Source organism: Leuresthes tenuis, unplaced genomic scaffold (genome assembly GCF_036924035.1).
Source record: "Leuresthes tenuis unplaced genomic scaffold, fLeuTen1.0.hap1 SCAF_13, whole genome shotgun sequence".
Taxonomy (NCBI): domain Eukaryota; kingdom Metazoa; phylum Chordata; class Actinopteri; order Atheriniformes; family Atherinopsidae; genus Leuresthes; species Leuresthes tenuis.
The window spans coordinates 5,766,123-5,777,908 of NW_027325367.1; the positions used below are offsets into that span (position 1 = coordinate 5,766,123).

Sequence of the window (11,786 nt, forward strand, 5' to 3'; positions counted from 1 at the left end):
GTGCTTTTTTGGTGTCTCTGAGGTTAGTTACAGTCTGTTAGGGTGTATATGTGTGATATGAATAGTCTCTGTAATCTGTAGTAAGAATAATAAAGTATATGCTAATAAACAACTCAGCTCCTGATAACATCAGCAAAGAGTGAAAACAGCAAGGACTTCTTTTAATTTTCTTTAAACCTCAGAGCTTTATTTAATTCCAGCAGAAACTCCAAATGATGCAAGTTTAATCACATGGCTGCCATGGCAACAAGCTGATGTTTTTCATTTCTCAGGCCAGTACAACTGATGTCAGCCACAATAAAACCAAACCTTTATTTCTGCGGCAGCCATGTGAAACGTGTGAAAACTCAAAAACGGCAAAGAAGTAGTAGTGATAGCAGCTAAAATGTTTAACTCAATTAACACAGTCAAACATTAGTATTTAGTAGTGTCTGTCTGTCGTGTTAATTTGTTTTAACAGAGTTCGTGGCCTGATATTTGTTTGATAAATAAGTTTTACACGGACGCCTTTGATTTGGCCAACGAGGAATTCAATGTAAACTTTAAAAAAAAAAAAATACATCTTTCAAAATAAATCTATAAAATATAAAATAGCATCTTTCTGTATCTTCCTGGTAGCAGCCAGTCACTGCATGTTGGCATTTTGGATCATTTCAGTCGGTTTTGTTTCGCCACATTTAGTGCAAGACCTTCAATCTCCCCAAATCCAAACCGCATGTAGAGCAGATTAAAAAAGATGAATAAATAAAAACATAAATACACCAAGCTGTCTCCTAAACAAGCTGTCAGGACATGAGTAAACCCTCTCAGGTGGAATAACTTGATGAGTGAAAACACATCTGTGATGTTTTTGCCACAGAACTGTTTCCCTTTTTCGCAGTAACTGGACATGTGAGCAATTTAAAGTCTGTGATGTCTGCTGGCTAAATGTTCACATGCGTCACCGTGTGCAATACGATCAAAATATATCCATGTGCAGGCATCTCTCCTGTAGGGCTAAATGCTTTATAATCTCACATTGTGAAATTGCCAGCCAAAACAGCTGATTCCACTGTGTGTTCAACATTGCACAGCTTCATATATATAAACTCTGGAGCGAAGCCTGATGTGTGTCTGTGTCGGCTCAGACGGACAGATTCATGGCACCATTGGCTCCGGTGCTGCATCTCTGTTATCCCACTGTTGTTACCTTCAAACCTCTGACAGACTAGCTAGCTGAACTAGTCCTGCCGTGCAGTTGTCCAGTCTGATAACAGGTTAGGATTAATCTATTAAAGCTGAACCGGGCTCAGTCCAGACAGGTCTGGGTTATGCATCCTTTGGGAGTAAAAGTTTGGAAAACCTGGCTGTACAACAAATCGTCATGGATACAGCCGTGGACAAGGTGGGAGAAGTCAGGGGAGGTTGTAAAAAGCAACTTAAGAGGGTGAAAACAGAGACATAATGGTCTGATTAAAGGATGACAGGTGAGGGAGGGTGATGAAGGGCAGAGACTTTAAAACTCCTCCTGGTCTCCTTTCGTTCCTTCGTCAATTTCATCATCTTCTGGTGGTGCGAATCCATCCTGCAAAAGACGGTTCGTGTCAGTGTCGAAGCTGTATTTTGTGCTTCTGTCGGGCCGATAAAATGTCCTCTAAAATCAGTGGTTCCCAACTGCTCTGGCTTCAGGACCCACCATCATTTGGCTTGGGACCCAGGAACATTTTGAACATCTCAAATTTCTTGAATGAAAACATGCTGCAGTTTGAACCTGACATTAAATAAAATATCACAGTGTGTCAATAGACACAAAATTCAAGTTTAACGATAAAGAAAAGCAAACAAGAGAGTGTGACGGTAGAGAGGAAAAATTCCCTTTAACACTCAAGTGGCTGCATTTTAATTCAAAATCAAAAAGTGCACTGAGGTCATTCCCTCCCTTTGTCCTCAATATAAGAAAAATTTTATGTAGTCAATGTCGTACCTGCGTTTAGCCATGGTCACGCTCATATGAAAACAAACCGTAGCTTTTCTTCCATCTGTGAAATGACGGGAGTCGATTAGCATTACAGGGTATCGTCGCCACCTACTGTTTAGGAGTGTGAATAGCATGCATTCTGAGCCCTTCAAAATTAAAGCATGGTCATTTTTCGGAACTTTTTTGGCGACCCACTGAAAACAGGTCCACGACCCACCAGTTGGGAACCACTGCTCTAAATCATTTCTGTGACGTCCTACTTTGATGTTCCTTTCTTACGTTTCTTTGTATCTTGATTGTATTTCAGATTTTGTTGCCACATTACATCATTCTGCAGAGTCTGGGACTAAAAAGCTGAGAGACAACCAGGTCTCTTAGTGCCCCAGAGGAGATTGAAGCTGACGTTAAAATGTATTTATGTTAAGATAAGATGCAACAGAGTACTCCGATAACACCTCAATATGATCACAGTACTCAATGATACCTCCGATGACTTCTTATAGTCACTTGATTTATCCCCAATAAACGATACGCTGCTTATAAAACTAACTGCAGCTCTAATTGGCTTAAGTGCAGAGCAACATTTCGTCTCTGGGCTAAATGCCATAAAAATAAAATTGCGCTTTTAAAATAAAACATCTGATGATATAAGTTTCTAGTAGAGCTGTGACCAGATCTGATGATAATCAGCCTTATTTCCTGCATTACCCAGTTTCTCTGTCAAATTACAGGTGGGGTTAACTTTTTCACCCAACAGATGAACATTCTGTGACTAATCTTCAAGCCAAACTATGAAATAATACAATAAATAGGTAATTTCTTTCAATCTTTGATGTTATTACATCATATGAGCCAACACTGAAATGTGCCCATGTGTGTGGTGGACTGTATTTACCTCTGTAGCGTACAGTACGTCCAAAATTTTGCTGAGAACTGGGCTGGTATCGTTTTCACCCTCCTGGCAGATCAGCTCAATGTCTCTAAGCTTTCCGAAGTAGAAGTCCCTCTCCTTCTCCAGTCCATCTATGGTCAGTTTCATATCCATGATCTATGACCATTTACAGGGGAGGACAATAAAGAAACACAGGAGGTTAGAGGAGAAAATAAACAATATTAATTATAGTATTTAAAGAATATAATGAACTTGAGATGTGATTAATACTATGCTGACAGAAAGTGCAAACCTTGAGCACACACAAAAGCAGATTTCTCTTAAAATAATTGCCTGAATGAACCCACAGACTGTAACAATGTCAGAATTTGTTGGGTCGGGTCTCTAAACCCTGAAGGGGTCTCTTGATTATCATAAAAAGTACCTGCTGGTTGAGCTCTATGAGCTCAGCGTCTCCTCCATTTCGGGTCATAGGGGTGTTCTTCCGAGCTGCTGGCACATTGATCTGCCTTTGTGACGTCGGGACGCTCTTTGGTGCCGTGGGAGACGTCCTCATGAGGCCTATAAGACAGAAGCCCATATGTTCATATATGTAAAACAGTTTGGATTTTGATTGATGCCTTTCGCCCATCAGTCTAACCTCAGATGTCTTCTTGTGGTTGTCTGTTTGGGTTGTAGTTTAAATCAATGCAGCTGTCTCGTGCCCTTCCTGCATTACATGTGTATAAATGTGACCCAAGGTGAGTTTTTATGCTCAACATCTTAACGTACGTGATTGTTGTGAGTTCTGTTAATTGTTTGTGAGTTCACAAAAGCACCCTGGTTAAACAGTGACCGTGCACATACTGAAAACAGACTAAAACCCACAGCTGCCGTGTTCCCGATCAGCCGATTTTACTGTTTGGACACAAAATCTGAGTTCAAAACAAACCAGCTAAGTTATAAGCCTAATTCTAACATCAATATCACCCTTCAGGAGATAAAAACTTTTACTGCTCAGCCTCACGCTGAAAGAAACATTTATCTAACAAAAGCTGTTTTTAAACACCAGCAGCAGGGAGTTTGACTTTGTCTGCGGTTGCCTGTTCACACATGCACTTGACAGCAGGATATTCTCTGCATGAGATGCATTTTCACAGATGCAAATATTCCAAAATGGTTCCCGTGTAGAGCACACAGGATGCAGGGCATCTATTCTGCCACTGTATTCTCTTTACTGCTCATGGAGGACCTAAAATTATTGTTGATTTTGTGATTACATCTAATGAGCTGAGTGGAAAACAACATGCAAATCAGTTATAGAAAAAGTATAAAATATATAATATATATATATTATATATTATATATTATATAAAAGTATAGACATTTCCTTTGAGAAAAACCAACAAAACCAGTAGAGCAAACACACACACACAAGGTCATCCTCAATCAGATGCTTTTGTTGCGGGTCTGGAGAAGAATGCTGATATTTGGAGGGTATTATATTTAATGTAAAGGTTGTATACTTTACATTACTTGTAATTTGAACATAAGCCCCCATTGTTTAACCTCCAAAATGTTGCTAAGCAACTTCCTAAAGCTTCTTTTTAGTGTGTATTTGCATACAGAGGTTGCCAAAGAGAAGCCAGGATAGACCAATAAACTCACACACTCACACACACGCACGTGCACACACACGCGCACACACACGCTAAATGGATGTTACCTGAGCGAGCGGGTGGTTTAGGTTTATGATGAATGGGTTCACCTGGGTTAGAGGTGAGGATGTGGGTTCATGAACAGGTGAGAGCAGTGAAATTAAGCATTTAACTTCACACACACTCACACTTGTGTGCTTGGTACCTGGGTTAGTCGGAGGTGGCGTTCCCTCCTGGCCCTGTCTCATCAGCACAGGGTCGTATTCTTTCCCGTCATAGTTGGCGTCGAAAAACTTCTTAAACCACTGAAGGAACTCAAAGTTGTCCTGAAACTTCCCTTTCACCAACCTCTCCACAGGGATGATCTGAGGAGGACAAAGAGGAACAGGAGGATGGAGTATATTTCTATAAGAAACCAGATCAATGATGACTGCTTCACCTGAATAAATACCCTTGAATAATTCCAATAAACACCCCCGTTAGCGTGCTCTCACCTTGTCAACATTCATTCTCTTGAACGCAGCCTGTAAGACCTTGAAGTTGTGGATGTACTCGTGCTCCAGTTTTGCATTAAACTTGATTTTCTTCACCAATATGCACCCAGGAAACAGCATGTCCATGAAATGGCAGTAAGCGGCGCCTTCATCAAAAACAGGGGACGTGTTTTTAAAAGCTTAACATTCACATTTTTTTGTATTAATTGAAAAGAACTGACATCAAAGTGTGTGTTTACCTGAACCGAGCTGCTCTATCTTTGTGTAGGTGAGTTGTAGAGAGTCGTTGACCCACGCCAGCATGTCATGACGACTCAGGTTCTCTACAGTCATAGAGGTGGAGTAGACATTCACCGCCATCCTCCTGCGTCACACACAGACACATACAGAATGTTTTAAAGCAATTACACTTTAACCTTGAGATTAAATGAAAACAACCACAGTATAAACATCAAATCTGCTCTTTCCTTTTTTTAATCTTCTAGTTTTTATCTTTAACATGTTGCAATTTGGCAAATTTGCTCAATAATTCTCTGACAGAAACCAGAATACTGTGGTATGGAAATAAAAATGGCATCACGATAAATCTGGATCATTAAACTACAAACAAATATAAGTATGAATAACTAGGTTTGAATAAAACAATGAAGATGTATGTAAACATACTAAACTTCACCTAAATATTACAGGTCACCTTTATGAAGATGGTGATGTGTAGTTTAATAAATAGGATATAATATACCAATTTCTCTCTTTGTGACAGCATTTCAAATGTAATGTGCTACACAAACTTTACCCACCTGTGCTGGGTGTGTGTTGGTGCGTACTGTTGTGCTTAACCACCTTAGAGAAATACCTGGTGGACAGAAACCAGAACTGTGTGAGATATCAGGACCGCTAACATCCATACATCATGTGAATATGTCATCTTGTTGGCAGCTGGCGAGAACACTTTGTAACTATCAAGAATACCAGTCGCCACACAGTTTCTACTGGTGTGTGGCAGCGGCAAGGGTTCTTCTTCTGTTGTTTTATGTCAGCTAGCAAACAGTTATGTGGATTACTGCCACTTTGTTGTGGTAGCAGCTACTTCTTCTTATCACTGATTAAACTACTGACCATTTTTCCAACCAATTATTTGGTCTATAAACTTTAAACTATAAACGTATACAAAACCCAGGCACAAAACAGATATACGACAGGCAGGGAGCAACCAAATTGTTTTAAATTAGGGCTACATGATATTAGGAAAATATGCAGTATGTCATACAACAGCTGACGAGTGCAGTAACTATGTGACATGTGAATTTATTTTTGGTGCTAATCTCAAGTGTGTTAATGAGGGCTGCGTTCCACTTCTGCACCTGTGCATGCTGGTTAGCTGTAAGATGGTTGATTGTGATAACAAAACATTTTCGATGTATTAAGTAGCCCTACATGAGATGATTAATCTCAGTTCAATCAATTCGAAAATACTAATTTTCTGTCAGTTTACTGATCACTTGTGTGAACCTCTTGCAGACAAACCAGCAGCTTCTAGTTTACACACCAGGCCACTAATCTCTGGCTCAGTTAATCCCTTTAACTCGGGTGTTTAACACGCTCGATAACAGCTCAGCTCACATCACCAGTAGCCTCGTACGGTGGGAATAAAAACCAGTGCAGCAGCGAAATATCACACTGACAGATGACCGAGACAAGAAAAAGTCCAACAATACTGAAGCATTTCCTGTGAGCTGACACTCTCCAAAATAAACATCATACAGGATGTTACGCTGAACAATCACTTCCTCACCGCAGGTCCTCACAGAGGTAACGCAAGCAAATGCTGCTAATTTGCGTGTGAGCAGTGAATCTGCCACTTATTCAAGTTTATTTTCCTATGTGAAAGTCTCGTCCACACACAAAGCTGTTAAAAATAACTACATTCTCGTCTATGTGACCTGTTCAACAAGGTAATCAAGTGGCCTGACACTTTTGTTTACCATCAATAATCTACTCAATTTATCATCCATCCATTTTCTATACCGTCAATCCGTTAATCGGGTAGCGGGTGGGCTGGAGCCTATCCCAGCAGTCATCGGGCGAAAGGTGGGGTACTTAATTTATCATTTAGTAATTAATTCAATACATTTGGGGTTTGACCTGTAAGTCTGACAAGGCATTTGAGGACATCATTTTGAAGTCTGAAAACTGATAAATTGACTTGGAGATTGAACTGCTACGATAAAATGAGCCCTAACTTTAAGAGCAGAAGCTTTACAGACAAACGGCACCTGTTTGCTTTGTTTTAAACTAAATTATCAGTGATCAATCATCCACGAACAGGTGAGTCTGCTCGTTTTACATTTCAATTCAAGAGCTGAAATCCATCCACTTGATCAATCTTCTCACGGTTTAAATCCAGACTTTTATTTGTGAGATTTCCTCCTTTTCTTTGCCTTTATTTGACAGTAAATGTTGAACATCCGATCTGAAAAAACACCTTTAAGAGACGTTAAAATTGCTAAAAAACATACCGTAAATTACGGACTATAGAGCACACCTGAATATAAGCCACGCCTTCTAATTTTAAAAAGAAAATCCATTTTGTACTCCTATAGGCTGCACCGGATTACAAACCAAACCGCGGGTGTCCACATTGTAATATGAGATATTTACACAGAAAAATGTTATACGTGAGGATGTTTAAACTTTTAATTAAATGCGTTTGGTAACATAAACAAATACATACTGCAAATGCTTCTTTTCCCTAAAAGTGCCTGTAACACCAAAGGTTTGAACTTAAATACCTATCGGTAACGTACAAATACGTGGCGTAAAGGCTGTAACACGGCTGGTAAAGAAAAAAAGACAGTAGCCTACCAGAAAAAGTAATTGATCGCTTTCTTCATCTTCCTCCTGCGCACTAAAACCATCAAAGTCATCTACTTTAGTGTCCGAATTGAACAGCCTCAGAACTTCAGTTTCTTCGCTGTCGCTCTCACAATCTCATCTCAGATTGATCGCCTTTAATTTAAAAGCTGCATCATTTCTTCGTTTGTTGTTTATGTTTATGTTTGTGTATTTAGCAGACGCTTTTATCCAAAGCGACTTACAAATGTTTAAGGTGAGTACAAATGACCAATTTACAATAATTTAGCTCAATTGTGTTTGATTTATCGTACAATTTCATTGGACCACTGTGAACTATTCGTTAATTTTATTGGTCTAATGTTGCGAGGCAAAATGTTTCTGGCGGCATGAAAAAAAAAGAAAACAACATATTAGCCGCACCGTATTATAAGCAGCGGTGTTCAAAGCCTGGGATAAAAGTAATGGCTTATAGTCCGGAATTTACGGTAAACATATCTGCAGATGGACTTTGTGTTTAATTTATTATTGATAATTTATCAATAATAAAAAATAGAAAACACGTATTTTACTATTTCTTTAAAAAATATCAGCTCTTCTGGAACTGATAGGAACAATATATTTCAAAAGAGTTGGGACATGTCCATGTTTCTAGCTGCTTAACTTTCAAAGCTCTTGGTTGGTAAGGTTGAAGCCATGCTGTTGTAGTAGATTCAGGATGTGAATCTAATTAACTTTGTCCTGCTGAAATAAGAAAGGGCTTCCCTGAAGAAGACCACATCTGGATGGGAGGATTAACGCTCCTGTGTATACCTTTCAGTATCGATGGAGCCTTTCTAGATGTGCAAGTTGCCAGTTTCATAGGCATTAATGCCCCTCCATACCATCACAGATGCAGGATTTGAACTGAGAGCTGACAACAAACTGGATGGTCCCTCTCCTCTTTAGTCTGTAGGACGCAGTGTCCATAATTTCCAACTAGAACTTCAGATTTTGATCCATCTGCCCACAGAACTGTTTTTTCCACTTTGCCTCAGTGAATAAGTCAGGGTTTCTGAATTATGTTCACATATGGCTTCTTCTCTGGATGATAGAGCTTTAACCTGCATTTGTAAACGGCACGGTGAGGTGTGATGATTTCTGGAGGTGTTGCTGAGCTCATGCAGTGATTTCCAGGACAGAATCATGTTTTTAATGCTTTGCTGCCTGAGGACCTGAAGGTCAGATTTTAGTCCTGGTCCCTTGCACTCAGAGGAGTATTTCTATGATATCATGTATTGTAGATGGTGAAATATTCAAAGCTTTCACAATTTTACGCTGGCAAACATTATTATGCAATTGCTCCTCAATTTGTAAACACAGTTTTCTCAGTCTCAGAGAGACTCTGCCTCTCTCATGTGCTCCTTTTTTAAACAACAGATCGTGTTACTGACCTGTTGTTAATTAACTAAATTAGTTACAACTTCTTCCTTTGAAAGTTTCTTTTTAGTGCCAGTTACTCTTCCAGCCTTTGTCCCAACTTTTTAAATTCAAGATGAACTCATATTTTTCATTAAAATGGTAAAATGTCCCAGCTTTCCCAGCTTTTTTGGGAATTGACTTACAGAGATACCATCTTTTAAAAACTTTATCATCAACTATGACTGAAAAAACTTATTGTAACAACAGGGTTAAACAAAGCAACAGCTAATCATTCACTTCATTTCTTCTGTGCAGAACTTATAAAGCTGTCGAATTTAGAGAAGCAGCAATATTATGTTTAATCAAATTATAAATATAAATATTCACTGTAAAGAAATTAGGTATCTATACAATATCCTCAAGAAAAATAGCAGATTTCTCTAATTTGTGACTGCAGAGCTACCTCTGAAATACATATAAAAACTGTATTTGAGTATAATATATATAATAATACTCTTAATTAGTTATTGTGGGAGAAACCCGACAAACAGAGATGCTTTACAAAGTTATCAATCAGTTGTTTGCACAAACAAATAGAGCGAAATATCATTTTGAGGATGTGAAATGCAAATTACTGAGAGGACAGTAGTTTTAAAATATATTTTCATATGGACTTTATTTAGTTTAGAAGCGTTTATGCATGTTGAATACAAGCTGATAAATGGCATAACAATGTCAGCAAACAATAATTGCAAAATCAATTAGATCGAAATCAGAAATCACCCTTAAAATAAAATGAATTTTACAATTACCCCAGTTAAAAATAGATAAGCAACAATTAGTATACTTAACTGGAACAACTATTTTTGTGCCAAGTATATTTTGGTTGTAATAAATTGTAGAAAAGCAGAATTCAAAGTATACTTATTATACTATTTACACGCTTGATTACTAAAATCAAGTCTACTTACTTTGTTTTACAAGTATGATAAAAAATTATCGGAAGGTTACGCTAATTTTCACACGAAAAATTAGAACTTAATAGTAACTTAACAATATAATTTTTCATTACTTTCCAGGTTGAAATACAAGTTAAAACTGTACTTAAATGGAATTCAAAATATGCTAAAACTTTAGGATATTGGTATATAAATTCAAAAAACGTGTAATATAAAATAATCATGAGAACCATTTAAAAACATACAAAAATGTATTTAATATGATTTTTTTTAATACTTTGTAGATAATGTAGATCATTGTAGATAATTAAGTTAAATGATATTTTCTTTTAAAATGTTTAATCAAAGTGTACTATAGTCTAATTATTTTAAAGCGTTATTATGAAAAATAGACATTCCCATATTTCTCTTATATTTATAGATAGTACACTTTTTTGTTAGTATATCGGCAATATAGTAAAGCATATTTTAAATATAGGAAAGTATATACGGAATTTTTTAGGTAATCTTTCCAAACTTGTGTTTTGTGACAAATCAGATAAAATAAATAATTTTAACTGTCACCAGATGTAATTATAACATAAACTCCGAGCTTAACGTGCCATAAAGTGTTAAGATAACTCGAGTGAAACCCTTGAGAGTTGGACATTAACGAGCTGAACTTTGGTGCCAGTACCGGACGGTTTAACGGCTCGGACTGGTCGTTTTGACAAGTTTGACGTTACAGCCGTTAAACGGTGCGCGAGGCACCGCTGCCTCTGTGACTAACCAGCTAGCTCCCAGCTAACTATTTACACCGCTAACGCAGCAGGTTGATCTCCGTGAACAATTGACCGCTGTCGTAGAATTGAAAGGATTTCCGGCTAATTGAATTTCACTAAGGCGGGATCAGCAACTCCAAATATATCCATGTGTAACTGAAAAGGAGACTTTTTCTAGTCTAACCATAACCCCCTCTGGAGGCCTTTTCGATAATACACAAGCACATTACCAATGTAAGAATGTCAGTCTCTTACGGGACGGTTTCAGTATTTACCCGACACGTGAATCAAATCTGCGGGCAGATAACTCTACTTCCTCCCAAAAGAGGTGCATTTTAAGTAAAGTTAAGTTAATTTCACTCACCGAGGCAAACACTGTCCCTCTCACTGCCGTCCCGTTGATTCTGTTGATGGGCTTTCCGTTGCTATAACCCCGACTGTCGCCTCAGTAAGTTGCGCGAGACTGCTTCCACCTAAGCTGTTGGCAATGCGCATGCGCGAAACGGTGGAGGGTTTTAACAGTAGTTTTGGTGAAACTGGGCCTGGAGAGCAGCCATTATGGAGACTTTTTCCAGCATTTTCACAGTTTTTTTCAATTTCAACAGTATGACATGATTTTAAAGGTAAATTCAGTCTAAAATGTGAACAAAGATGGGGGAATTATTTTGAGTTGATGCCATATTTCAAAAGGGTTCAACAACACTGTAAAAAACATATATGAAGGAGCATAGTTTAATCATTTTAGTGGTAACAGGTCAGTGATGTGACTGGGTATTAAAAGCAAATAGTAGAGACTTTTTATTCCCTAATTGTGTCAGAGACAGTGTTAAGG

The 11,786-nt window shown here is 38.1% G+C and overlaps 2 protein-coding genes across 4 annotated transcripts in view; one reads left to right on the forward strand and one right to left on the reverse strand.

Annotated features, from left to right (window-relative positions):
* The window catches only part of pbk (PDZ binding kinase), a 147,819-nt gene that overhangs the window by 46,493 nt on the left and 89,540 nt on the right, over positions 1 to 11,786 (forward strand). The window lies entirely within an intron of this gene.
* On the reverse strand, positions 157 to 11,415 carry LOC140266718 (microtubule-associated protein RP/EB family member 3-like). Of its 3 annotated transcripts, XM_072361805.1 has the most exons (9): positions 11,319 to 11,415; positions 5,781 to 5,836; positions 5,220 to 5,344; positions 4,981 to 5,126; positions 4,692 to 4,851; positions 4,555 to 4,596; positions 3,274 to 3,410; positions 2,853 to 3,005; positions 157 to 1,564 (listed from the first exon to the last, which is right to left on the reverse strand). In XM_072361805.1, exons 3-9 carry the CDS (start codon positions 5,338 to 5,340, stop codon positions 1,496 to 1,498), a joined length of 828 nt encoding a protein of 275 aa, XP_072217906.1. In that variant the 5' UTR covers positions 5,341 to 5,344; positions 5,781 to 5,836; positions 11,319 to 11,415; the 3' UTR covers positions 157 to 1,495. The 3 variants fall into 3 exon arrangements, with proteins under 3 accessions (XP_072217906.1, XP_072217907.1, XP_072217908.1); XM_072361806.1 differs by lacking the exon at positions 5,781 to 5,836; XM_072361807.1 differs by lacking the exon at positions 4,555 to 4,596.

What these genes read in the sequence shown, in the direction of transcription:
- LOC140266718 (XM_072361806.1), bottom strand. Translation starts at nt 5,340, where the DNA reads ATGGCGGTGAATGTCTACTCCACCTCTATGACTGTAGAGAACCTGAGT. An exon ending in AGAGAATGAATGTTGACAAG is followed by an intron (nt 4,852 to 4,980) that starts GTGAGAGCACGC and finishes TGTCCTCCTCAG; the next exon opens with ATCATCCCTGTGGAGAGGTT. An exon ending in GCCACCTCCGACTAACCCAG is followed by an intron (nt 4,597 to 4,691) that starts GTACCAAGCACA and finishes CCTCTAACCCAG; the next exon opens with GTGAACCCATTCATCATAAA.